The 26,668-nt window shown below is 40.3% G+C and overlaps 2 protein-coding genes across 8 annotated transcripts in view; one reads left to right on the top strand and one right to left on the bottom strand.

Annotated features, from left to right (window-relative positions):
* LOC134672785 (bone morphogenetic protein receptor type-1B) overlaps positions 1-21,687 on the top strand; it is a 123,563-nt gene extending 101,876 nt beyond the window's left edge. Inside the window, exons 1-3 of one of the 2 annotated variants that reach the window (XM_063530729.1) lie at positions 14,183-14,488; positions 18,448-18,635; positions 19,711-21,687. In XM_063530729.1, coding sequence (XP_063386799.1) covers positions 14,479-14,488; positions 18,448-18,635; positions 19,711-20,964 — 1,452 coding nt within the window. In that variant the 5' untranslated portion in view covers positions 14,183-14,478 and the 3' untranslated portion in view covers positions 20,965-21,687. Of the gene's footprint in view, positions 1-14,182; positions 14,489-18,447; positions 18,636-19,710 lie in introns of those variants that run through there. The other variant, XM_063530730.1, reaches the window with a different exon arrangement.
* LOC134672789 (RNA-binding protein lark) overlaps positions 1-26,668 on the bottom strand; it is a 529,293-nt gene that overhangs the window by 499,659 nt on the left and 2,966 nt on the right. The window lies entirely within an intron of this gene.

Raw genomic sequence — 26,668 nt, 5'->3', positions numbered from 1 at the left:
TATAAGAAGTGTATTTTAAAGGTTGATAAAATCCTTATTCTTCAGAATAACCTACATCGTTGTCATTTTTATAAGTGCAATTCCTTTTGTGTCTCATACATAAAACATGCACTCTTTATTAAACGTTCATAAAGCATGAAAACTCATCTGTAATGGCGGCCATAACTTAACGTCGAGTCAACTTGAACAGGGCTGTCATTCCCTCCCGCCCTCGGGTGCATCCATCAACCGTATCAAGCCTCCTCCGCATTATTCTGCAATAATCATCAATTACACCAGTAATTGCTCCTCGGCCACCTTAAATCCTCTTTCTCAATAGTCTAATCTCGGGCGTGGGCGACTTTGACCTCTCACCGAGAGTGGGCGGACTTTCTACCGCAATCGGCCAGATTCGAACGACAGATCCAATGGATAGCGTGTTCAGTGGGCTATATGGCCGCCAAATGAATATGGAATGAAGCGTTAAATATGGTTTGTTTACATTGGATATGTATTAGAGAGTCCATTGGATTATGATGGCTTGGCAACTTTATGACACGTTCTCGGGATACCGATAGTTCCCCACGGGTTTGATGCTAGCTTTGTCTGCTATTACTTATAATTTCTGCTCCTTTTATGTCGTGAGTTGGAGATTCATAGCCTGCGATTTACAAGAAGCTTTTATAGAGTATTAATGGTCGTTTTACGTAACATATTTCATGACAGGTCCCACTATAATTTTCTACTTAGAGCCTCGGGCTCTATACGCTGCATTTGATCATCCATGTGTGCGGTAATTGTAGCAGGGTTGTATAAAAGTATCTGTGACATTGCGACATCTGTCGATTAATCGTATTATATTTCACAAAGCGTCGACAAAAAAGGTCGTGTTTTTGGTCCTTCAACCAGATCAAATGTTTTTTTCTGACCATATCCGATTACCTACCGTACCGTTGCACGTTGCACGGCGAAGTAATCAAGCGTACATTACCATATATCATATTTATTTTTTATCACCTTGTCGCATCGTATAAGGTTCCTTTGAAAGTTTATTATAATAATCATATTACTAATTTTCCTCAAGTGTTAATTCACCAATTTGCATAATATTAACGTTGACCAATTTTTATTTCATTTTGCGCTCTCCACCTCGTTATCTTAAGTCATTTGTATTCGGATCTTTCCAAACCCATTTAACTGTTACAAATTTCTCAAAATTTCTTTAGTTTTCAATGTTTTCATCAAATTATAATAGTAATGGGTGTCGTAGGTTGATATTAATGTGCCAGCGAGATGGTGCGGAAGTCGCCTACGCCAACGATTAAAAGTTCAAGCTATTCGAGACACCGGGGACCCGAGCGGCCCCTGCTATTGTTTGTTTATACCACGTTTCACTTTATTATCGTTTTAGTGGATTCCTAACGCGAGTTGTTTATGGAAGTGAACTCATTTCGTTAAACGGAGTTATTAAAATGCAAATGGAGTTGATGGCGCTGGGGCCGGTCCAGTAGGGTTTTGATTGGATGTGCGCTTGCATAGATTACGACTAGATTCAGAATTGACGGTTTGATTCAAATGATTTTGAATTCGATTGTGGTGATCAAAACTAAGTCACTTTTCGCTCTATGTTTAGACGTGAATCAAATTATTTTAGCGGCCGTTTTTAACTAGCCATATTTTTAAAGGGCTTTCGTGCCCACTAAAAAAGTTTTATATTATCTCATCATAAATATTAAAAACATTTAGACAACAAATTGACAACTTTTTTAGCGTCAAAAGTATGGTGTTGAATAAATGATTGAAAAAAATAAAACCGACCGTCTTTTTTTTAGTTCAGACTTTTTAGTAAACCAAAACGGTATCTTAAATTTTTTGGACAAAATGTTCAAGCCATATGAGCGCTCTGCTCATTCACTTATGATCTTATTAGTTTTGTAATTCTAGCAGTGTAAGTTGAGACTCTTACCTCGCCCCAGGTGGTCCCTTAATGTCTCATAACCTACGCTTATGTTGAGCCCAGTTTTCTAAAACCATTGTTTAAGGCCGCTTCAAAATCAGCTTAACTTAATCTAAGACGATTTCGGTTGGGTAAATCCAAATCGCTTTAAACAAATGTGTAATAATCTAGATTTATTGGCATTAACAATTATGTATTTCGTTAGAACGTGCAGGATAGTTTGATAAAGGAATAACGCATTAAGTGTGTAAGGTTTTCGTACGATGACAGTGGTTTTTCGCTTGGGCGGCGCGTGCGGTCAAGAGTCGATGCGTGGGCGCACGGTTACAGCACGCATGATCAACGCCTACGACACGTTCAGAATATACATCGACGTTGTAAAATGTTACTTCTAAGTACAGCACTCAAGTTAGTTACGCCTTTTGGTACTGAGAGCTGATTTGACTTGAACTTTTGCTATTTTATAAGTGCACTTAAATATGACGTTTACATTTTTTGCGTAGGTTGCCCGCAATGGCGGTGCATTTTTATTTCTCGTTAAGTCATGCATTCCGGGATTTTTAAGTACATAGCCATATATGTACTGCCATGCCATATATGTATAGGCACCATGGTTCAATCGAAATTTGAACAAGTACATACATTAACCAATTTACAAACGATACACGGATTTCACGGTAAGCAAGTTAACACGCACTTAAAGACATGACATGAGGTATTATTTTATTTATTTTATAAATGTTTTCATTTATCACTTCATGTTTGAAAGGCGTAACTTTAACAGGTAGGTTATGTAATGGATTTCAATTGTAACATTTGCAACTCATACTTACTTTACGTACTTTCAAAACGATATGAGAAACGATATTTTTTGCTTGGGTGGGTATTATTTTATTTCCAAAATTAAAATGAAAAATGTTTTTATCAATTTGATAAACTCTTGAATTCTTTATTCCGACCAAGTCGGCACCGGCACCCACTCCAACATTGTATGTATTATACAAAGTCTTGTTCATTATTTATGTGAATTCAGATCGCATTGTCACCACGTAGCCGTACGTCAATGTTAACGATATCACCTCAATACAATACACCTTTACGTCCCACATACAATAATGTAGAACATATTTAGAATCCTGTCTTTTTAATGTGATGTTTTAATCTGGGTAAACGCTATTCGTATGTCTGACTTGAAGTTTACGATGACAAAGTGTTGTGGTAAAGAAATTCGTTGGTCGGGCCCATAGAAAGAAATGTTGTCACTATATAATATATTATTTGAATCGTAAAATAGGCTGGCGTTTATAGATAATCTTACGTCAACTATATTATTTATATGTCGCTTCAGTTACTTTAATATTAATAATAACACATTTATTTGTCCTAACAAGATGCCAGTTTCTAAGAAAAAAACAGTAAGCATGCGTCGCTGACGTAAGCTAGTAAAAAGGTATATTAAAGCATAATTATAACATATTATCTGTCCCGGTTCTTAATCAAAATTTTTGGTTTGTATCTTGTAACCCTGTGTCTGAGTAGGTAGGTGTAAAGTTTGTTTTGAAATTTTTTCCTACACTCGTTAACTCGCCTACGATGCTTTTTGTATCGCCATTATACCTCGATTGTCCGGTGTCAATCAAACTTCTACATCAATATGACTGACATACAGAGAGATTTGTATTTCTTTCACGGCATCATCGCCCACTGACATGTCTTTATCTCGTAATCTTTACATTCATTGACAGGTCATTAATTACTTACATACATTGACGCCTCGAAGTTGTTGTGTACTCAGAGTAATCTCTCGGATAGTCATATCATACAGCTATGAGTGTCAGTGTATCGACAAACAATCACTAACGTCGCGGTATTGTGTTTCAAATGCGTAGTCATTATTTTCCAGTGTAACTAGGAATCCCTGTTTTACTATACCATAAGCAAATACGAGAAAACTCTGTAATAGTAACAGGTCTTGGTTTGATGGCCGCTTGCAACAGGCACCGTCTGGGCGCGTGACACACTTGACCAAAATAACCTCATCACAAGAAAAGCGTTATCGCGACAAGATATGCAGCCGCCTGATAGCGATAGCGGCCGCGCCCCTACAATTAAGATTATCGACCACGATTAAAAGATTATACGCCCTCAATTATTGCAACAGCTGACCTCAGTGGAATATTTTAGCTATCAAATATCCAGGTTACAACATATATTTCTAACATCCATAACAAAGTTGTAAATTGATCGGAAATTCGCAAATCAAAGAGCCGAAGCCGAAGTTAATTTGTTGTAACATTACCTTATCGGAGTGCATTGACAATTAGCGTAATCGGCGGCGTTCCGGCGCGGCGGCAGCGCGGGCGCACGCACGACTCATTCACAGATAATGCAACGAGTTTTGTTGTTGATTTGACACGAGTTTGAAATAGAACGGCGACCGTTATCGAACGCCTTAATATTCGAACGGCTTGAACTTGTGCCCTCTGCTTACCCAACTGCGGTACCTTGTCGATCAGTGTTGCCATTATTATGTCTGGGTACGCTACGCCCTGAGGGAAGTTCTTTCTCATCATCATCGATATTAATATGTATTGATGCGTGTAATTATGTTTATGAAAGTATCGGTTAACAGATTCAATTGATGTTGCATGCAATACTGAGCTCAGTTTATACCGCGAATAAGATATTAATAACTGATGACCTGGTACCACAGAATAAATAATAGTACTAGCTACAGAAGACTCACTCTCTAACAAAACGCGTCTGTTACGATCAGCACAGATATGGCCGCTAGGTGGCGACAGCGCCACGCGCGGCTTATGGCTTTCTCTAAATTTGGTGTGGAACGTATGTACTTTTAGCTACCTGTAGCAAAGCGACGAAATCGCGGAGTGAGCCACGCCTGCTGGTACGTATAAAGTACTTGACCATAATTTCCTCTATTTTAAAATTCATAATTCTTTTCATTGCAAAAAGGTAAATTTTAGAAAGCTGGTTCATTGCATGCATATGTATTTTTTTATAGAATAGGCAAATTGTACGTACAGTTGGAAAGAATGAATTCGTTGCACAGCGAATGCTTAGTAGGCTATCTGTATCCCTACAAATTCACTACGAAATAGTTCAAGCTCCCTATTTGAAAGTAATGGCAGAGTTAGTTTTGTCAACTGTAACTCTAATGATACATTTTGCTGTGAACAGGCTATGTGGCATTCCTCACACATGGCCATTGCAAATGAATCTCTAATTGAAAGACCAATTATTCCCCGATGGGAAACTCTAATAAAGTGACACTAATTGCAAACGTACAAGTGTAATTGCTCGAGTGTAGCAATAACGGGATGTAAAGCGTGCAAACGATTGTGTCCAACATCAAACAACTACTTAATAACAACACTTGAATGATTGGTAGATCTTACCACGTTGCAATAACTAATAAGGTTTGCAAATGGTGAAATTTACGGTGTCAAAGATGGTGATGGCACTTAACCAAAACGCTTATCGAAAACGATCCTTGTATGAATCGATTTGAATAAACTTCAACCTGCTACCGAATTTCGAGGACATTAATGTATTTGTCATTTAATTTAGTCCATAATGTTTCCTATTGCTTTTAGCTCTCAAATTCAACCAGTTTGCTGTCGTGTGGCATAGGCCTTAAATTGGCAATAGCTGTTGCTGTTGTATCTACTCCTGTTGATTGATCGTGATGATTTTTCACAGGATATTATTAATTAAAATAATCACTATAAACTAAATTCTTATACTTACCGTTTCGATTTTGTTTCAATCAGGTTTCAAATTTATGTTTCCATCCTTAACTTTTCTTCTATAACCGCTAAAGTTGGTTATTATTATGATTCCTTTGTGTTTGTTTTTTTAGATAAAACAAATACGACGAAGTACCTACCTACATAGTTGTGCGTACGATTACGAAGTGCTAATCTCCAAGTGTTTGTCCAATTGCACTCAGCAAATATAATTATCAATAACTTCAAGTACAATATATACGCTATTCAAGGCGTCATTCATGTAATCTTGCTAACACGAGGAAAAAACATTCATTGTTTTCGAGGCCAGAAATGAACAATATTTAATTTTAGATTGTTTGTGTGAAAGCGGTAAAACAAAAGCAGACCTTTACAACTCATGAATGAGTAGTAGGACAGTCATTATAGATTTTGACCCGTGAATAATTAGTTCTTGGATTTTTTTTTCGTAGGTCCCTCGGGGGGGTCACTGGGAGTGTAAATTCAAAAAGTAGGCTTAATCAGGCTCCTGCGTATATTCAAAAAATGGTTTTTTTCCAAAAAAAACGGTTTTTCTTCAATAACTCGGCCATTTTTGATTTTACAGTAAAACCGTAAGGACAAAAATTGTAGGAAATTTAATTCTCTACAAGTTAGTCCAGTCATTATATCCAAAAAACCGACCCTTCTCGTGAATAATCAGTTCTTGGATTTTTTTTTCGTACGTCCCTCGGGGGAATCACTGGGAGTGTAAATTAAAAAAGTAGTCTGAATCAGGGTCCTGTGTATATTCCAAAAACGGTTTTTATTGAATAACTCGGTCATTTTTGATTTTACAGTAAAACCGTGAGGACAAAAATTTTAAAATATTTGATTCTCTACAAGTTTGGTCCTCACAATTTTTCTTCTAGGATCGATAGTTTGGAAATAAAATTTGAAAAAAGCGACAAATTCAAAATATTTTCAATATCTCGTTTATTTTCAACTTTACGACATAAATGAAGAGGACTAAACTTGTAGAGAATCAAATTTTGAACAATTTTGGTTCCTACCTTCTTTCCCCCAAAATCGATATTTTAGAAATTAAACCTGAAAAACGCGACAAATTCAAAATATTATCATTATCTCCTATGTTCCACGCTTTACGGCATAAATGAATGGAAACGAAGTTGTAGAGAATCAAATTCTGAACAATTTTTGTCCTCACGGTTTTACTGTAAAATCAAAAATGACCGAGTTATTCAAGAAAAACCGTTTTTCGAATATACAAAGGACCCTGATTCAGTCTACTTTTTGAATTTACACTCCCAGTGATTCCCCCGAGGGCCGTACGAAAAAAAAATCCAAGAACTGATTATTCACGGGAAGGGTCGGTTTTTTGGATATAATGACTGGACTAACTTGTAGAGAATCAAATTTCCTACAATTTTTGTCCTTACGGTTTTACTGTAAAATCAAAAATGGCCGAGTTATTGAAGATAAATCGTTTTTTTGGAAAAAAACCATTTTTCGAATATACGCAGGAGCCTGATTAAGCCTACTTTTTGAATTTACACTCCCAGTGACGCCCCCGAGGGACCTACGAAAAAAAAATCCAAGAACTAATTATTCACGGGTAGGGTCGATTTTTTGGATATAATGACTGTACTATAGGTAATGACATAATGACATTGCTATTGCTGGCTCAGTGAATGTATCAATATGCATGAAATTCACAGAATTACCAATGAATGGCCTGAAATACAAAATAAGGATAATATATCAATAAGCATGAATCGGCGTATTTGTACAACTCATTGGTGGAAATAAATAATTGATCTCATTTGGCATGAAATTTCCTTTGGTTTTGGTAGTCATTTGATGGAAGATGGAAGTCGCGGAATAAGATGTACTAATGCTATGTATTGTGTTTCCTCGTTTGAGTTGGGATTGTTGGGAACAAACACTTGACATCCAAACATCGAGCCGTCAATATTCACATAATTGTAAAAATCGCTTTTGTAAACCAAAAAGTCTTCATCAGTACCACCTAAGTAAATATGTGTTTGTAATCAATCACCTGCAGTTGTATCTAACCTAAATAATCTACCTATATCATTAATTGGATTAATTAAAGACTGGTTGGTTTTGCTGTAAGGCCGTTCATTATTCGCAATAAATTGTTTACGAAACATAATGTATGTATAAGCAAAAAAAAAAACAACGGTTAAATGCAAAAAAACAAGTTGAGCAGATTCAATGAGATAATAATAAGCATACTTATAAATGTAACTGCCGTATTCAAACTTCAAGATATTCATAAGGGACGACACGTACTAGATCCATTCTACATACGTTAATAGTTTAGATGTCAACTAGTTCTCTTTCTCATTCGGGCAAACAATGTCAATTTTACGTTAGATAGAGTAAGATATCTATTAGATGTGAATTGGATCTCTAAGTCATGTCCTGTGGAAATCGTTCAAGAGTATCTCCAGAATCGCGCAAATGTCAAATTTGACAGGTTAGATCTTAAACATATCGTTATCGTATCTTGGTGATGTCTAACGAAAAGATATCTAATAGATGTCTATTTCAAAATCCGAATCGGGCCCTAAGTCCTATAATTGTCGTAAAAATAATTGATCGAAGCAGTAATTTTATTGTTCTAATAATAGCTGCAGTCGTAAATAGTACTGATCACTTTGCCTGTACATATTTGTTAAACTAATATCAACAACCGCTACCAAGTTGGGTTCAACGAATGTTTCGATAGCAACATGTCAATATTGACACGATCCGCCGGTGTGAACTTTTATCATTTACCTGACGTGAGAAATCCTTATCAATACGATATCCAGTTCAACAACCCAGCAGAAAATTTAAATCTAATTGCATGAGTTTGCTTTTGAACTGACCACTACGAGTGAGTGAGTGTGCCTCAAAATTGCTCTAGAGTCTAACTCTCTTAACAGGGCCACGAAACTTAGGTTTGCAATATTTTAACCATCTTGTTATTCAGTTTGTTCCTATTGCTAAATGTCTACTATTGAATTGGGGCCGAGGAAAGCAGTAAATACAAGTTATTTTAGCTGGTTTGAAAGGAACGCCTTTATTAAATTCGCTTTTACAAGTGCTTATCAAATATCAACAATACAAAGCTTTGGAGTGGACTAAAACATTTAAGTAACTCGATTGGGGTTAATGTATCCTTTAGCCCAAAAGTGGATTTAAATCTAATATGTATGTGGTAACAAATTCTAGCCTTTTAAGTTCATAGCGTAGTTGTTTAATGGACTTTTCCGTTACTTGTACTTATCTTTCTGAAACGTTGTTATCTCTTAAGTTATCTATTGAGAACAATATAAATATTAGACGCAATTTATGACTGTGTCTTCTAAGTATCACACGGATTAATACGATTAAGATTACCATGACACGAGTTAAGATTAAGATAGCCTTAAATAATGTTGATGGGATTATTAGTACCTATAATGATTTCAAATAACAGCTAATACCGCAAAGATAACGTAAAGGCACTAATCGTAGTCGCTCGACACTACCAAGAAACCCACTGTTGTAAACTCGGAAATTTATAAGAGATCAGTTTTTTTAGGAGCTGATTTGTAATTGTGCACCTATGAGAAAAATTGCCAGTTGACATATTTGGGTGCCAGTGTTTCAAAAGATGCTAAAGTTAGCACAAATTGGTAATAATAGCCTTTGCACATCGTTATCATGATAAGGTATATTTGGCAAGTCCGAGCATCACGAGCGTCGTACGTGACTCCTGCCACGGGCGGTTGTATTGTAATTAGTTGTAATTTGTAATCTATCTACGATCACTGTAATCGCCGACACATGTTATGTTATCAATGAACTCAATACGGCAATTACTGAGACTAGGTGATAGCATCAAGGACTTCAAGGAGCTCAGATATACATATGTACCTATATGTTTTTGTTGAATTTATATGGAACTAGCGACCCGCCCCGGCTTCGCACGGGTTAACAAATTATAAACCTAAGCCTTCCTCAAGAATCACTCTATGGATAGGTGAAAACCGAATGAAAATCCGTTCAGTAGTTTTTGAGTTTATCGCGAACAAACATACAAACACACAAAAAGACAGACGGGGGACTTTGTTTTATAAGGTGTAGTGACAATACGTGTAGTTATGTTCAATTATCTACCGAAGAGGTCTATGAATCCTACGATAGCCTGGTGCAGGCCGCGGTAGGGTCACGCTCACCTACAATAATGTCTAACACAGCTTGCACAGTGACCTAGTGGTCACTAATAGTAAACAAGACCGAAGTGATCCCATAAGTGTTCCGTGAACAAAGTTTTGTACGGAACACTAAAAACAGGCCCTTTTTGCAAAATTTCATACAAAAATAGAACAAGAGCCACCATTTGACGGTACCCTCACGTATATCATGCTAAACTACATTTACCTACCTAACAAAGAATATTTAATTATTAGAAAATAGCAACTACATAATATATCTTAGAATGCGACACTCATATAAATTTTAGACGCTATGCTTACATTACAAATTACAATCACGTATCTGACAAAAACAAACTCCAGAACACAAGCCTAAGATATCAGTAATGTCAACAGGTGCAAGAAAACATACAGGCGGGGTGACGGACTGCTATCGGACACCACCGTGCCAATATTAGACCAGCACGAGTGGTACGCAAATTGTGCAGCAAACATTACGACCACAATCTCGCGTACTCGTAACTAATCATTGATAGACCTTATGTATTTACAATAAGGTTTACGAATTACCAGTATGTCGATGGTACTAGACCTTCCGATATAGCCAGTCAGCAATAAATGTCCAACGTATCAATGACATAAAGCTTAGGCAGACGTCATAAAACTTATGGGTAGCTATAAACTTACTTATAAACTTCATGTTTCAATAAATTTAAGTTATATAGGAACTAGGAAAAAACGTCTTTATGACCCATTGAAATCGAAGATTTTTGTTACGATCTAACTTAAATGCCTCGTATGGAAGAAAATAGAAAAAAACTTTATTCAGAAGGCATTGTAAACGGTACAACAGTGACTATTAAATCCTAAGGTATAAATCAATAAAAACGTTTGTTGGTTATTCAAAAATATAATAGATCTCCCCATGTCATTATAATATGAACCGAAACACCTTACGGCAGAAACGAAATACCACCACTCGAGATTAAGGGTGTGTAAAAACTATTACGTAACCTGCGTTTAACCTGATACTCCTTAATCCTTAGGGGCACAAAAAATGGACCCTGCCCCGAACACATTCTCGCGCAAGTGGACATTCGACTCGAGAAAACCAGTATAACTTTAGCCTATCTGTCAAACAAAATGGAAGATGTTGTTTCTGAATTATGCTGGTTTATCTCAGACGAATGCTCGGATGCGGTTGGGATATCATAGGAATGAGATCGGCGCGGGCGCAGGGAGGCGCGGGGCGCGTGGCACCTCCGAGGCGCGCCACGCTGCCGCCGAATAAATTACTCCCTATCGCCCCGCTCTCCCCGCCCGGGACTCTTATCGATCGTGTAGGATTATCCAGAGGTCGCATGGGCTTGACCTCTGGACCTTACATGATCCGAACGGAATGCCATTTGCACGGTCACGACAATTTGTAGTCAAACAGAATTGTAACATTGTTGTATACGCTGAACGCAAATAGAACTGCTTTTAATTAGGCTCCACAATATGGATGTTTATATTTTAGTGAAAAGTAACGCTATTGCTGAACTGATTTTAACGCTATTGCTGAACTATACAAGATTAGCGATGCCATGAGCTTTCGAAAATGTATGTTGAATTGCGCCTCGGTTTATAACTCAATTGCGTCGTATCCATACTGAGCATGATGCATGTAGATATCACAGAATGATATCAATAGCGAGCAATAATGTTTGATGTCTGTTAAATCTTGATAAATGGGCCTTTTATAGTTACTCCGAAACATCGAATCGGATGCATCGTGTATGAATTGACGCAGTGGCAAGCTAACTCGTGTCGCTATCGTATAGTATCGACATGCAACCCACTCGCGGCGAACACTGTGTGAAAGTTGTACCTGCCAAGCGTCGGACGATTTGTACGCGCGATGTGATTTATAGATTTAATCGCCATGCTCTGACGAGCTTTTGATCGTCTCAAATGTCGTCGCACTTCCCATGAGAAAATGTCAGGCCTTTGTAATCAAAGTGGACTGATGATCTGGTCAAGATCGCAGGAACCGTACTTCGTTGCGTGTAGATCGTTGCCATTACCACTGATCTCTATTCGTGGGTCTTCCTGAGTGTAGTGTCCTGAGATTCTTTCCGCTCTCACTGGGAGCAGCAAACTCACTGAACTAGAAATACCGGTTGAGAAATGGGCCCGGGTCAGGTGTATTAGTCAACGTCAACTCAGTAACTCGGACATCCTTAAACTATTCGATCGTGAACCATATTAAGCTAATAAACCCTATTATTTGCAAATCAATGCCCCGAGAACAATAGCACCGTATTGAGCGTGTAATTGGAATTTATAACGACTATTTGCATTCGGTTTGGCAATCGTCACTTAGAATCTCCGATTCGGTCGGTACTTGACGCGAAGGCCTTGGGATGCATTAATGCAATATCTGGCATTCTATCCCATTCGCTTTCAGAGCTCAGGCGAACGCATGTTCAAGCGCTTAAGGAGCTACCTACCTATAGTTCGTTTTTTTTAGCATTAGAAAGAACTCCACAGAAGTAAGCGTACAGTTTTTATCAGGCTCTTTAATTGTTAGTAATTATTGAATTATCTAATGTAGCACGGTCAATACATATAATTTACTTCAAATTATTACCGCTAAAAGTGCCTTATTTGGAACCACAAGCTTACTTCTGCGAAGTTCTTTCTAATGCTAAAAAAAACGAACTATAGTATGTATTAAGCATACTCGCAAAATGTGTGTTTGGCAAAACCCTCGTGCGTCCTCCTCCGTCCGTCCTCGTTCTTTAACATCCTTAAATTCCTTTTGGTCGGGTGATCCTTGCAGAGATTTCTTCTTCTAGGGTCTCTCTGGGCAGTGCCCAGTCACAGTCAACAGACTGGAGGCCTAGTGCCGGACAATCTCGTGGAGATGTGGGTTTGTGAATGGCTGGAGTTCTTTGAACGGTCGTAGTTACATATGCAAAACGATGTCCGTAGACGTTCCTAGCTTTTGCCTTTAGTCCCTTCAGAAAACTTCTAGTTTTGGAAATATCTCTAAGAAGATTAAATAAAGGAACATTTTGCAAATGCGAATATTTGTGAAAGTGTCACTGCGCAATTTTGTTTCACCTGAACGTTTCACTCGTATACACTCGGTAAGTGCTTGGAAATACACGACCTGCCGGCCTTCATTGCAGCAATTGGTCGAGGATCGGGCCAAAACGTCCCACGTGCAACATATGGTCGTGAGTGCGCTTTTGTAACTCGCGAACACCTTCAAGAGAATAATGTCATAATAGACTTTCAGATTTTAAGTTTGTGGACGTTTTTCGTTCGAAAAAGTCATGCAAGTCATGCATTTTCGAGACATGATCGAACCATATCTGCGTCAACCAACGCCTTACAGGGTAACCAGTTCCCCACGCAAGAGCAAGCCTATTGATTAAGCATTTTGTACTCGGCTGCATGAGGTGCCTGTGCTCTAGTATGGCATGACCCCACAATACGTAATATCTATTCATAATCGATGGTCATATCTCAACTGGCCGGCCTATGCAGAAGTTGTTCGTTGGCTTTGTTACTAGTCAAACTCTCTACAGCTTCGACGGAAACGAACAAGCTCAAATAAGTCATTATAACATTTAACAACATGTCGAACGGCTATCGCTGTTGCGATTAACAACTTCGTGGATCGTGATTAACCAAGAACCGTAAGGTTTTATCGACAGAGTTGACATGATAACACGTGGGATGCGACTTCAAAACGCGTCGTCGCTCGTAAAGAATGCCAACTTCGGGCATATGTTTATAAACTGAAAACATTACCAACTTTATGTCTTCCGTCAGAATTTTAATTAAGTTTATTACATTCTTTTAACAGCCTGCCGAATAAAATGCTTTTTGTATAATAGCTCATTATATTAAATTAGTGGAAACATTTACTCTTCTAATTGTCTTATCTAAAAGTTGCCCAATTATAAATGAATTATGAGTACTTTTCCTGCTACTAGTATAATCTCCTCTTTGTCTCGACAAAGAGTTAATTGTGTTGCTCGATAACCCGTTTTAAATTCAGTGGGCTGATAAAATTGGGCGTCGCGACGAGATCGCGTAGAACGGTCGCATTTAAACAAGCTCGACGCTCATCTATCGCGGTATCTTAAGTGATCTAAACAGAATGCGTTATCTCGACGGCGTCAATGAATCGCATGCACTCGCGCGGATCAGTGATGCCTGACATGGATTGTGGCCGGGCGACTGGGTCGCTTTATCTCCGTAGTCTCCGTACTCATGCCGTGGGTGGAGACGTAGCGTAGAGGCTGTGCTGTGCAGGGGTGCATGCATAGTGCACGCGCGGGGCGCGGGGCGCTCCGGCCGCGCGGACCGGCCTCCCGTCATTCGTGCCGCGCCCGCCGAACGAGCGAGACGCGCGTTTCGTTAGATTGTGTCGCGAAGTTCGCCACTCCCGTGAGACGGCGTGTGTTGTGACTGACTATAAACTTGGTGGTGTAAAAATAAAGCCGGCGACAGACGGCGGCGTCCCGGGTTATATTTAAATGATAGCGCGGACTCGGGGCCGGGCTCGCCTCCACTCGTCGACGACATGAGGCTAAGTAAGTGCGACGCCTTCGTCCGACACCTAGACTAGATCATGAATCTAGCCCTGCTCGAGTCACGACCGCGAGGGATCCTGTGCAACGCTCCAATCGGATTAACTTCCCATGTACTTATAATGCGACCTGTCGTATACGTTACTGTATCGCCACAATCAGTGTTGTGTTTGTTTCATGTGTTTTGCTACAACTACAATGTTGGACGACACGTCATTTTCTCATTTCTCAGTAAAGTCGAACTTTAATTCATTCCGCAAATAACATTCATTACTCCGGGTTATGTGTCATCCATGCCTTGCAAGTTATTTTCATAATTATCATAGTCTTATGGACACTTACATCCTGTTCACGGATCTAGTGGTATGCTGCAACACATGAGATCCTTCTTAGCAATTAGTACTTCTATCATGCACACATCCGTGTTTAGATAATCTAAATGACACTCGTCAACATACCTTTAAAACCAATATCATAAGTGCATTAAACTGTTCACATTCCAATATAATGGCCAATATATTCAATTTAAATTGAATTTCACCGAACGCTATAGAAATATTCCTATTGTTGTTTTTACGGGGCTGCATCGGTCGAATCTCGAGGTGGCCGGGCCTACCTGTTGCCCGCGCCAAAAAACAACCATCCTTACACGGGCCCTCGGCAGATGGGTTCGTCGCCATCCCTACTCGCTTTTATACGTATTCCATTTTTAATGGCGTTCTATTACTTATGTTAGACATTTATGATGATTAATCTGGATGTTTCTTGTATTTTATTAACATTGAGATGTTTGTTGTATCAATGTGAAAGGTATGATGAAATTTTACCTGATGATGCTTTTCTTATTCCTCTATCTAACAGATTTTTTTCAGAAATATAGTTTCTACCTGAGAAAGAATAAATCAGTGAACATCAATCTGTCCAGATTTCTCTATCCTTTGATAACCAAGCTGAGATTCAGTTTGAAATGTATCTGGAAATTCTTGAAACAGATCTAAAGACACATTATAAAATAAAAGTATTTGCCCTCCTTCCTTTGTGCCATATGTCACACTAGACTAGATATCTACTAACGTGTATCAAGTTTAAATCTTAAGGGGAGAAAAATAACGCAGCATCAATCAAAAAATCTTTAAAGACTAGAAAGTATGATTAACGAAATGTAATTTGCTTCAATTTGCCATACAAGTTGTTCGAGAGAACTGTGCAAACTATAGTTCGCCATCTGTATCTCTTGCGCGCTAACATATTGCCCTCGAAGCCACGTTCACATTCACACGCCATCTTAATGAAGTCCATTCCAGCTGATTAGGAAATCACTATGATAGCATAATTGCCTGATGTCTGGATCGAGATTGGCAGGGCGCGCTAATCGGCCCTTGTTTATTTGCATAATATCGCTTGTTGTAATTACTGTGATCGCCACGACCTGTCGCGCCAATAAACGATCTTAATTGCAGCTCCGCTAATTGATTTTTCATTCATTGACCATCGACGCAGTTTCCTGGTCTCCGTGTGAGAAAATCTAGCATCAACATGGCACGTTGTCCAATAACGTCCTACTTATTCATGTCTTTTTGGGGCCAAAGCAAGCTGAATAATTATAAACCAAGACCTTTCAGTGTAAATTTAAATATTAAGATTAAAAGGGATAGAGAAGGAACACACGCTAAGGTTAACCTTTCCGATTGCAAAATAATCCTAATCCCATTCAGATTAGGGTACTAATTTATACGGTGCTCTACTGAAGTAAGTATAGGTACTTAGATAGGTAGAAGTTGTTACTCTATTATCAAAAAGAGAAGTTGACTAAGTATTAAAATTGTTTTAATTTTTATATTTGTAGTGGTCATCATTATAATATGTAAGAACTATCTTATAATCGTAAACAAATGAACTTGTAACATGAAAGTTACCTACATTATGTTCCTGTCTTGTCTACCTAATGTACTCTACAAGTACTTGTAACAGTAATCTCAAAGCTGTCTTGCAAATAATTATGAACGGACGTAGGAGTAAGCCAATAGATTATTCTATCGTCATTTTGTCAAAGCGGCGAAAGATCATGCTGTTCAGCAATGTTGATATTTTCAAGAGCAAAGGTATCTCTGAGCCCAGCGTCCTAAGTTCCTGTTTCTTCCATTTCTTCCTAATTGGCACGAGTATTTTCTTCTGTATTTCATCGAGTATGAATGGCTGGTTTTCCTCAAGCCATCCTGTTCAGTTCACAGATGTGTCGACTTGGCACGCACGCACCGTGTTGTAATGCTATATAACTCATAGTTCAGAAAGAGTTAATTACCAGTCTTCCACGTTGACAGTGGCTGTAGCTTGTTTGCAGTCTGTTTTAAAATTTAATATGATATGATTTACTTGCCTTGATGCTAATTCGGAGCAGGCGCCATCGCCAGAGCTGAAATCATGTGCTTTTAGGTCAACGGCAGGCATTTTAAGGATTTTTCTTTAGGGAAGGTCTACAGCAAAAGGCAATCCGTCTGTGGCCATATAAAGAAATTAGTACTGTCCTCTTCAATTTATTAATGACGTAAAGCATATGTGATTACGCGTAAGTACTTATAGTACGAGTATGTGCAAAAGGTACCTACTACTTATGGTTCGCATGTTGAAATAAAATAGTCTTTAAGAAAACTTCATTACGGCAATTTTACATCGCAGGTGTTTTAATTTTTGTTTAAGGAATAATTACATAATTACTGGTAAACCAAGTAATCAGTAATCACCTGAGAATACATGCTTTCTTAGTAGGTTCTAGATGTGTTATTAAGAAATAATCGCCGTATCTAGATAGCCTGCGATAATCTCGTCGCTTTATATACTTAGTCGACTGTGATTACATTGAATGCGCTCGCGGATGTGACGCGAGACCCGTGAGAGCATGAATGTCATGCTGAATTAATTGCAGGTGCAAACGAATGGTTCTGATATCATCCACGTAAACAGAAGTCATTTGATGCGGTCAGTCTGTAAACCGTATTCTAAAGTCGAGCGCAGTTAAACAAGTTTCGATTTGAAAAAAATAGTTGATAAGAGTCCGTATATTTTACCGATACAGTACCGTCACAGACTTTAATTGTTGATCCATTTAGGGGTCAAGCTAATTTGGCTGTCAATACCAAAGGTATGAAATGTCCAATGTAATGTGAACCCAATTGGCTCAACAATTAAAGTCCGTGACTGTACCTACAATATATAGTTTTTAAATTATCGGTGAATGCATGCACATGCACCATAACGCCATAAAAGTAAAGTGATCGCGACAGTACGTGATTCATTCATCCTAGGCCTAACAGTGGCGGTAACTGTTGTGGAAATCTAATGTTTCCTCTGTTAAACTACTGTTTACCGTGTACAAATTCTGGAAATCTATTAATGTGGATAGTTGTGCCAGTTTCTGGGTTATCCCCAAGAAACGTCCGGTTGCCAAATTACAGATAACCTTTGTATTGAAATGTATGAGATAATAAATAAGAATGTTGACTTATTTATGTTGAATTTTATAATATTTTATAGGGAATGAGGATGAGAAAAATAGAATAAGCAAGCAAAAACATTCATACATTTACTTATTCTCACATTTAGGCTAATCTGCGACGTTACTGTATGTAGTAACGTCGTGTGTAGCCATCACTTAGTACGAGGTATATTAAGCACACTAGTAATTTACGACTTCGAATATCATGCCATTCATGCCTGCATTTACCTTTTCCTGCCCATCCTTAACATACATATTACAATATATACTAGTATAGTTTACCGCAATACAAATAAGAACTTAGTAGGTACTTAAAATTAATAGGAACACAACAAAAATATTACTCATGTATTTAGCTCGACCTGTTGCTCACGTAGCAAGTGGAAATCCGTGGTCTCTACCTACCCCTCCGGGAAATAGGCGTGATTATATGTATGTATGTTGCTCACGTTTTGCTTTTATCTTCCAGGCCGGGGCATAGTCTGCGAGTGCTCGGGCGCGAGCGCGTGCCCGGACGGGTCCAACAACGGCACGTGCACCACCCAGGTCAACGGCTACTGCTTCGCCACCGTCGAGGAGGTGGAGACGGAGGCCGGCCTGGTTGAACTCGAGCGCACCGCCGGATGTCTGCCGCCCGACGAGTCGGGGTTCATGCAAGTGAGTACCAACTTCGTCGTATCTTCAAACTTTGTCTTATTACTGAGGGACGTGACGATTGTGGATACTACACTGGTGCTATCCGATCCGCTGTATCTTCGGCCCGGTGTATGCCTGTGATGTGGGTTCAGGCTCTGACGACGTTATTCAACGGCCCAACGCGTGGCCATACATCCATTCCTACGCTTCCCTGCCATGCGGCCAGTGAACATGAGTTTTCCCGGACTATCTACCTGGACCTGCTATTATGCTCGGATGGCCGAAGAACTAAGTACGCTTTGGGTACAAACAGTGGAGACTTGGAGAGCCTCGTTCTTATGTCGAGTTTGTCGAGAATTGATGCATTAAGTAGCACTATGCCAACAAACTTTGCAGGGTCCAAGCCGGATCGAACTGAAACCCATCTCCTACGCCTTAACGATCTCGGGTTAGTGCTAATACGAACCCTTTTTTATCGCATCTAGCAGAATAAAATTGATTGACGTACCGTGTTTCAGAGACAGAGAGAGAGAGAGAGAGAGTGAGACAGAGAGAAAATACTTGTAGTAATTAATTTCCCTTTAACAGGTATTTTTAATGACATGACGATAAGTGTAGCGCTCACGATATTCCTGACTTAGTACTTTTGTAACCTGCATAAATATTAGTCTTCTCATCAAAACGTCCTCTGCGACGTAAAATTACATACATTTGTTGATATTGCAAGACGTAACTAGGACATAGCCAGACTGACGTTTACATGGCTGATGTATTAAAACTGTGCACACAGTTTAATCACAAACAGCCTAGCTACGCCGATAACGATAAGATTGTGTAACACGCCCGAAGATATATATTACGTCTTAATAAGGTTTTAGTCCGGCATTTTTATCAAAAAATACCTACAATATCTATTCGGAGGTGAATTTTCGGGTTTCACAACAAAGCACCTCCGCTACGCCGTTTTGTATAGATTTACATATTCTTGTTAAATAATCTATGCATATAGAGATGAGGTACTAGTATATGCAACCGTATACTTGGACCGACCGCGTCGAACGAGCGGACTTTAATCGGTGTCCTTTTTTGTTTCCAGTGTAAAAGCTCCCAAGTGCCGCACAGACACCCGAAGGTGATCGAGTGCTGCAACGAGAGCGACCTGTGCAACAGGCGGCTGCAGCCGCGGCTGCCCACGTACCCGGCGGGCACGGAGCCGCCCGGGCTGGAGCCGGCCGGTGGCCCGCAGCCGTCGCTGCTGGTGGCGGCGGCGCTGTGCGTGGCGCTGGTGGCGTTCCTGGCGGCCGCGCTGCTGCTGTGCCGCCGCCGCCGCCGCGCCGGCAAGCGCCCGCCCTCGCCGCCCGCCGCGCTCGCCGCCGAGATCAGCTCCGGCTCCGGCTCCGGCCTGCCGCTGCTAGTGCAGCGCACCGTCGCCAAGCAGATCCAGATGGTCGAGTCCATCGGCAAGGGCCGCTACGGCGAGGTCTGGCTCGCGCGCTGGCGCGGCGAGCGCGTCGCCGTCAAAGTCTTCTTCACCACCGAGGAGGCCTCCTGGTTCCGGGAGACCGAAATATATCAAACCGTGCTGATGCGCCACGAGAACATCCTCGGCTTCATCGCGGCGGACATCAAGGGGACCGGCTCCTGGACTCAGATGCTGCTCATAACGGACTACCACGAGCGCGGCTCGCTGCACGACTACCTCCAGACGGCGGTGCTCGACCCGCCGGCGCTGCTCACGATGGCGTACAGCGTGGTCGCCGGCCTGGCGCACCTCCACATGGACATCTTCGGCACCAAGGGCAAGCCGGCGATCGCGCACCGCGACATCAAGTCGAAGAACATCCTCGTGAAGCGCAACGGCCAGTGCGCCATCGCGGACTTCGGTCTTGCGGTCCGCTTCGTCGCCGAGCGCGACGAGGTCGACATCGCGCCCAACACACGCGTCGGCACGAGGCGGTACATGGCGCCAGAGGTGCTCGCCGAGACTTTACAGGTGACAGATTTCGAAGCGTTCAAAATGGCCGACATGTACTCGCTAGGGCTGGTCCTGTGGGAGATGTGCAGGCGGTGTGCGGCGGGCGACAGGGCGCAGCAGGTGGAGCCGTACGCGCTGCCGTACCACGACGTGGTGCCGTCGGACCCCAGCTTCGACGACATGCACGCGGTGGTGGTGGCGAAGGGCATGCGGCCGCCCATCCCCTCGCGCTGGTCGCGGACGGCGGCGCTGGCCGCGCTGGCGGCGCTCATGGCGGAGTGCTGGCACCACAACCCGCCCGTGCGGCTCACCGCGCTGCGCGTCAAGAAAACACTCGCCAAATTCCACGCGGACTGTGACGTCAAACTCGTGTGATGTGAACGCAGACTATACGAGAGACGCCCCGAAGTGACCGTTAGTGTCGGCCGACTGTGTCGTGTTACGTGTTGAGTTCCTCAGTTCTATTTATTTTTAATTCGCGTCGCCGAACTGACCACCGTCTTTAATCTCAGTATTGTTAAGTTTTGAAGCGGCTCATATACCAGTGACTGGAGCGTCGAGCCAGAATCTCTGTACATACGACTGGATGTAGTTCCGTATTTAGTTTTGTTTTATTACCTGTTGCGTTCTCGCCGATACCGTCTCTTTTACGCTGTAGAAAACTGAAAGAGAGCGTGTTTCTTATCTAAATGTATAAAATATTTTATGGTATCGACGATAATGTAATGCGTCTTAGTTATCCGCGAAGGAAAAATGATGCGAATTCGTTGTCTTCCGTTATTGTAAGCGATGCCACAGAACAAATTATACAAAACGTCCACTCTATAACAGCGGTCACTAATATGTAATTAACTGGACTCGTTATAGACATTGTAAATAGTATATTGTATAATTTATTCTGCGGTTATTATTGGCGTGCTATACGATCAAGATAGCGATAGTTCAAGATTGTGAATCAGGTAAACCCCCTGATCTCATGTTGACCACTATCAATCCATTGGTCGTATAAACGTCTCTCGACCACATTCTGAAACGTATAATTGATGTATCAGTATCATACCTAACACTCGCTTTAAAGTTGAGATCTTGATCTTGATTTTTGAGTTGATATCTACATTTAACTGGTATGATATTAGCATAAAATGTTCGTTTCTGAATAAGGTCTGTATAGTGTCGGCAGCTCAGCAATACTCACGTTTAAGTTTCTATTCGTAATATATGTTGGTGAGAGGCGGGACGTAATGAAATTGTGATATTTTTGACAATAACTATGTCTCCAATACGAAATGTTTTGTACAGTACCTCATTATTTTTTGAAAATGCCTTAGCAACGTTTTATTTTAAGGATTCCTCTCGGGTTGCTCGTAATTTTGGATGAAAATTGAGTCACTTTGTTGGTTTTTAAGTAATATTCTGTGATTATAACTCGTTTGTTGTGGCTGTCTGTTACGCTTTACCTCGGTAACAGACAGGCCACACAAAAATATGTATATGCTACAATGAAATCGCTAATATCTAAATCTAAAGATCCCGGGGAAAGGCAGTCTGTGTGAAACATATTCCTTCAATTAATTCTGTGACAGGAAACATCAGTGCAATAATGTATCTGTGCAAAACATCTGTGCAGCTTTAGCTCTAAATATTGACAATATTAGGAAGAAAATGTAAGAACAATTAGAAAACAGGAGTTAATTAGGAGGCAAGCAGCAAGAAATGTTAAGGCAGAAGCTGTTAGAAGAAAAGTAGAAAAACAAGCTAAGGCAGGAGAGCAACCTAAAAAACCACCACCAATGTTTTATTCTCAAACCAACTACAACTACTGCCAAAAAAAAAGGTTTTTAGATCACTAAGAAAACGAATATAAAATATGGCTTGAATATAAATATTTTTCCTTTACTTTTAGGCCAATCAAATTCGATCCATGAAAAGAGTTTTAGGAATTAATTTCCAGCAAGCTGGAAATCGTTTTAATACCTTCATTTGGCCCTAAATGCGTGTAAATCGTGTAATCCAAGTTTTCGCAATCCCAGGAGGTGTGCATAACTTTTGGGAGCCTTGGGAGAAAAATTCCTTGGATTGCCAAACCACTAGATTACACGCATTTAGGATCAAATGAAGATATTTGAACGATTTCCAGCTTGCTGGAAAATTATTCTTCGAATAAATCTAATTTAATTAGCCTATTTGTAATATACCTTAGTAAATATAAACTAATCTTAATATATTTTATGCAGACGAATCAAGTGATACCTATCTAACATACTTGTTATTTAACAACCGAGAGGGATCCTTCAGACTAATGAATTGTACTTAAAATGAACAAACTGATGAAAAAGACTAAATATTAGTGAAGTATTAGACTTGATAATGTGCAGTGTCTTAGGAGATGCCTTCGCCATGTGTAGTATTAACATATTATAGTCCGTCGCGAAGCGCTTGGTAAAAAGGTTTTACCGTTTAAGATGAGTTATGATAAACAGACAAACAGTTGCATTTGATTTTAAATGTTAGGATACCAAGAGTGTCATTAAGCTGAACTTAAGGGCTATAAGTCCCAAGGGTTCTCTCTTAATTGCAAATGCTTACCATTTTCTATGCAAATCTGGATCATGTCATGAAGTTGAGCCGTCGTAGAAGACCTATTTATTGTCCCATTTTGACATATTTTGTCAAAATTCTTGAATTTTGGTAGTCAAATTGTTATAAAACAAAACTTGATACACTCTTGGTCCCGAAGTGCCTTTGCCATTCTGAAAAAAAAAACAATTATAAAAATGTAAATTAAAATTATAATATTTACGAGAGTATGTTGTGAAACCAAGCGCAAGCGTAGCATTTACTGGCGCATATGCGCGTGTACATTGTTGTAAATATAGCGGTTATATAGTTAAGTTACGAATAAAATATTAATGGACGTATTCTACTTGTTTTTTTGAGGATAGAGTTGGGTCCTACTGGGTATACCTGCCACAGGAATATGTTAATATGGTAAGTGGGACACAGTCCTCCGACGGTCTACCTGTCACCTATCTTGAATATTCGAGCGATAGAGACTATAGCGAGGCAAATTTCGATATTCGTGTTTCGCGGCACAGTGTTGGCCGAACGTTAATTGCAATTGACCATTAACCAGTACAAATTGAACCGTAAACGGTAACGGACGGTTACAGTTGACGGTTCAACTTGTGCTGGTTAATGGTCAAGAATTTTCAATTGCATTAACGTTTCGGCTAGGGTTGCCAGATGGTCGGGATTTGGCGGGATTGTCCCGATTTTTAGCAAGTGTTCCCGATTCCCGACAAAGTGAAAAATGTCCCGAAAAACAGCTTCACGTTATAAACCAATAATTTCAAGTTCTGAACTGTCGTCAAACGAGCGAGCAAGTACGTCGAGCGTAGTGCCAATAATGTAAAATATCGTTGTTTTTAATACAATCACTTTAATTTGAATGGTTTTTTTCCCGACTTAAGTCCCAAAATCCCGAAAAATTTAATATTTTTTCCCGATAATAGCGCCTTTCGATCTGGCAACCCTAGTTTCGGCCAACACTGTCGCGGCATGATGCTGTTTCGGATCGTTTTCTGAGGGTTACATATGTCCATGCTAAGACGGCATCCCAAAAAAATACTTCTCACATTATTTCCATGGCGTGCGTTGCCGTCACCTGTATTTAATTTATTACCATCATCATAAACATCGCACATATTCAATTGCAACTACATAACACAATACAAGTTGCCTTCAAAATTTAAATTGATCTACTTTCGAACCAGAGACTCGTATGCTTTGGGATCATTTGGGATGGTATTCCACCCGTCCAATTTCTTGGTCCAATGTGTATGTGCGTCTCACATTTTGATTAATGAGAGTGAGACGCAATGCCCATTGGACTAAGAAATTGGACAGGTGGAATACCACCCATAGCCAGACAAGCAAGGCGCTTAGTTGGCTGAGCGGTATCGTCTTGGGTCGTCCCATTCGTTTTTCGTCAAGTTCTTAAATTAGTCCTATTCTGCTTTCGTCACTCATTCTAAATTCGTCACAATCGTCGGTGGCTTTCAATGTAGAATGAGTGACGAAAGCAGAATAGGACTAATTTAAGAACTTGACGAAAAACGAATGGGACGACCCAAGACGATACTGGCTGAGCGCTAGTGCAGCGACTTCACTTTGGTGCGGCATACTTTTAATGTAGCCAGGACGAGGAGGAGTTATCACAGGACCGCGCATGACAAGCCGAAGATGAAGAATGATCTGTTATATAATAGAATGTGACGTTATCAATGAAAAGGGACCTTATTGTCGATGGCGCTTGCCACAATTAAGAGCCCTTCAACGTGCACACTAGCGCCACTGCCAAATAATCATGATTATTTAAATTTCACGAAAGATATTTAAAAAAGGGGGCCGCTAAGGAGTGTATTGTGTATTTAAGTACCTTTTGAATACATCAAACTAGTTTTTATGTTGCTGTATTTCTCAATCTATGTGTCCAAAGTAAAAACGGCCGTTTTTGTTTTGAGTTCCTAGATCAACGAATCCAGCAACATAAAAACTAGTTTGATGTATTCAAAAGGTATTTAAATACACAATACAGTCCGTAGCGGCCCCCATTTTTAAATACCTGTCGTTAAATTTAAATAATCACGGTTATTTAGCAGTGGCGCTAGCGTGCACGTTGAAGGGCTCTTAGGGCCCCCCCACATCTAGCGTCTTTCGAGCGTCGGCGTCTACAATTCTATGGCCGACGTCGACGCAACGTCGACGCAGCGTCGACGCAACTGCGCAGCGACGTCATTTTCCATAGCGCTGGACCGACGCCGACAGACGCCGACGCTCGAAAGACGCCAGATGTGGGGGGGCCCTTAACGTTGCTCCGATATAAATACTGCGGCGTAAGCGCCATATCGACAATAAGGTCCCTTTTTATAGATAATGCCCCAAATATATAATTAATACATTCATGTATTAGAAATTAAAAAGTGGTAAGAATAGAACCTGTGCATAAAATACCGCAACCTATAAATCGAGATTGGGCATGTTAGAGGAGTAAGTACCTAACTACCGTTAAAGTTTGCTTTATATACTTTTACGGTGCCTATCTATATACAGACATTTATAAGTGAAAACAATATTAGTCTACGATTAAGGCTTGTAATTAATATATTTCGGAAAATCTTGCTACAACCAGGCGTGGCTCACTTCGCGATTTCGTCGCTTTGCTACAGGTAGCTAAAAGTACATCCGTTCGGCCCCAATTTTGGGGTTTGCCATAAGCCGCGCGTGGCGCTGTCGCCACCTAGCGGCCATATCTGTGCTGATCGTAACAAACGCGTTTTGTTAGGGAGTGAGTCTTCTGTACCTAGTACTATTATTTATTCTGTGCTACAAGGCACAATTATTCCCTTGAGAACATGCTACTTTTGTTACTACTAGTGCCATCTGACGAGGTAATGTAAGTTGCATTTATTCATTCCGTAAGCTAGAGGGCGCATGTGTCACCCGGCGACGCGACGCCAACAGCTGCAAGACATTTTTTCATAAGATCAATGTGCTGTGCCACAGAAGAAATAATAGTTATTTGTTTTACAAGGGGCAAAGTTGTTGTTTAACCGCTCGTGCTAATATTGATACCCGAGCAAGCGAAAGATTCCAAAATTGAACCACGAGCGTAGCGAGTGGTTCGAAAAATGGAATCTTGAGCGTTGCGAGGGTTAAACAAAATTTGCCCCCGCGTGAAACACAAAATTTTTCACCACACCAACCGGAAGCAAATATTAAATGTAAAATATCAAACAAAATCAAATCCAAATGAATGTTATTAAATATTTATCATCTATAATTATCTTTTGAAAGACAATTCTACCAGCAAACATAAGAAATTAACTGAAAATTTGCATTTGATTACTTTGCTTCACATGTGAATAAAATGCAACTTTGCTATCCGTTTTTGAAGTGCAAAGTAACGCTACGTCTTACGTAGGCGAACAACGCGCGAACGCGGCGCGGCGCGGCGCGGCGAAATCAATCCTTTGATGCCCATAGAAGTGTCCTACGTAAGCGATCTCGTTGCGAACGC

Source organism: Cydia fagiglandana, chromosome 17 (assembly GCF_963556715.1).
Source record: "Cydia fagiglandana chromosome 17, ilCydFagi1.1, whole genome shotgun sequence".
In the NCBI taxonomy this organism is placed as follows: domain Eukaryota; kingdom Metazoa; phylum Arthropoda; class Insecta; order Lepidoptera; family Tortricidae; genus Cydia; species Cydia fagiglandana.
This window is presented reverse-complemented; position numbering and strand designations above follow the sequence as displayed.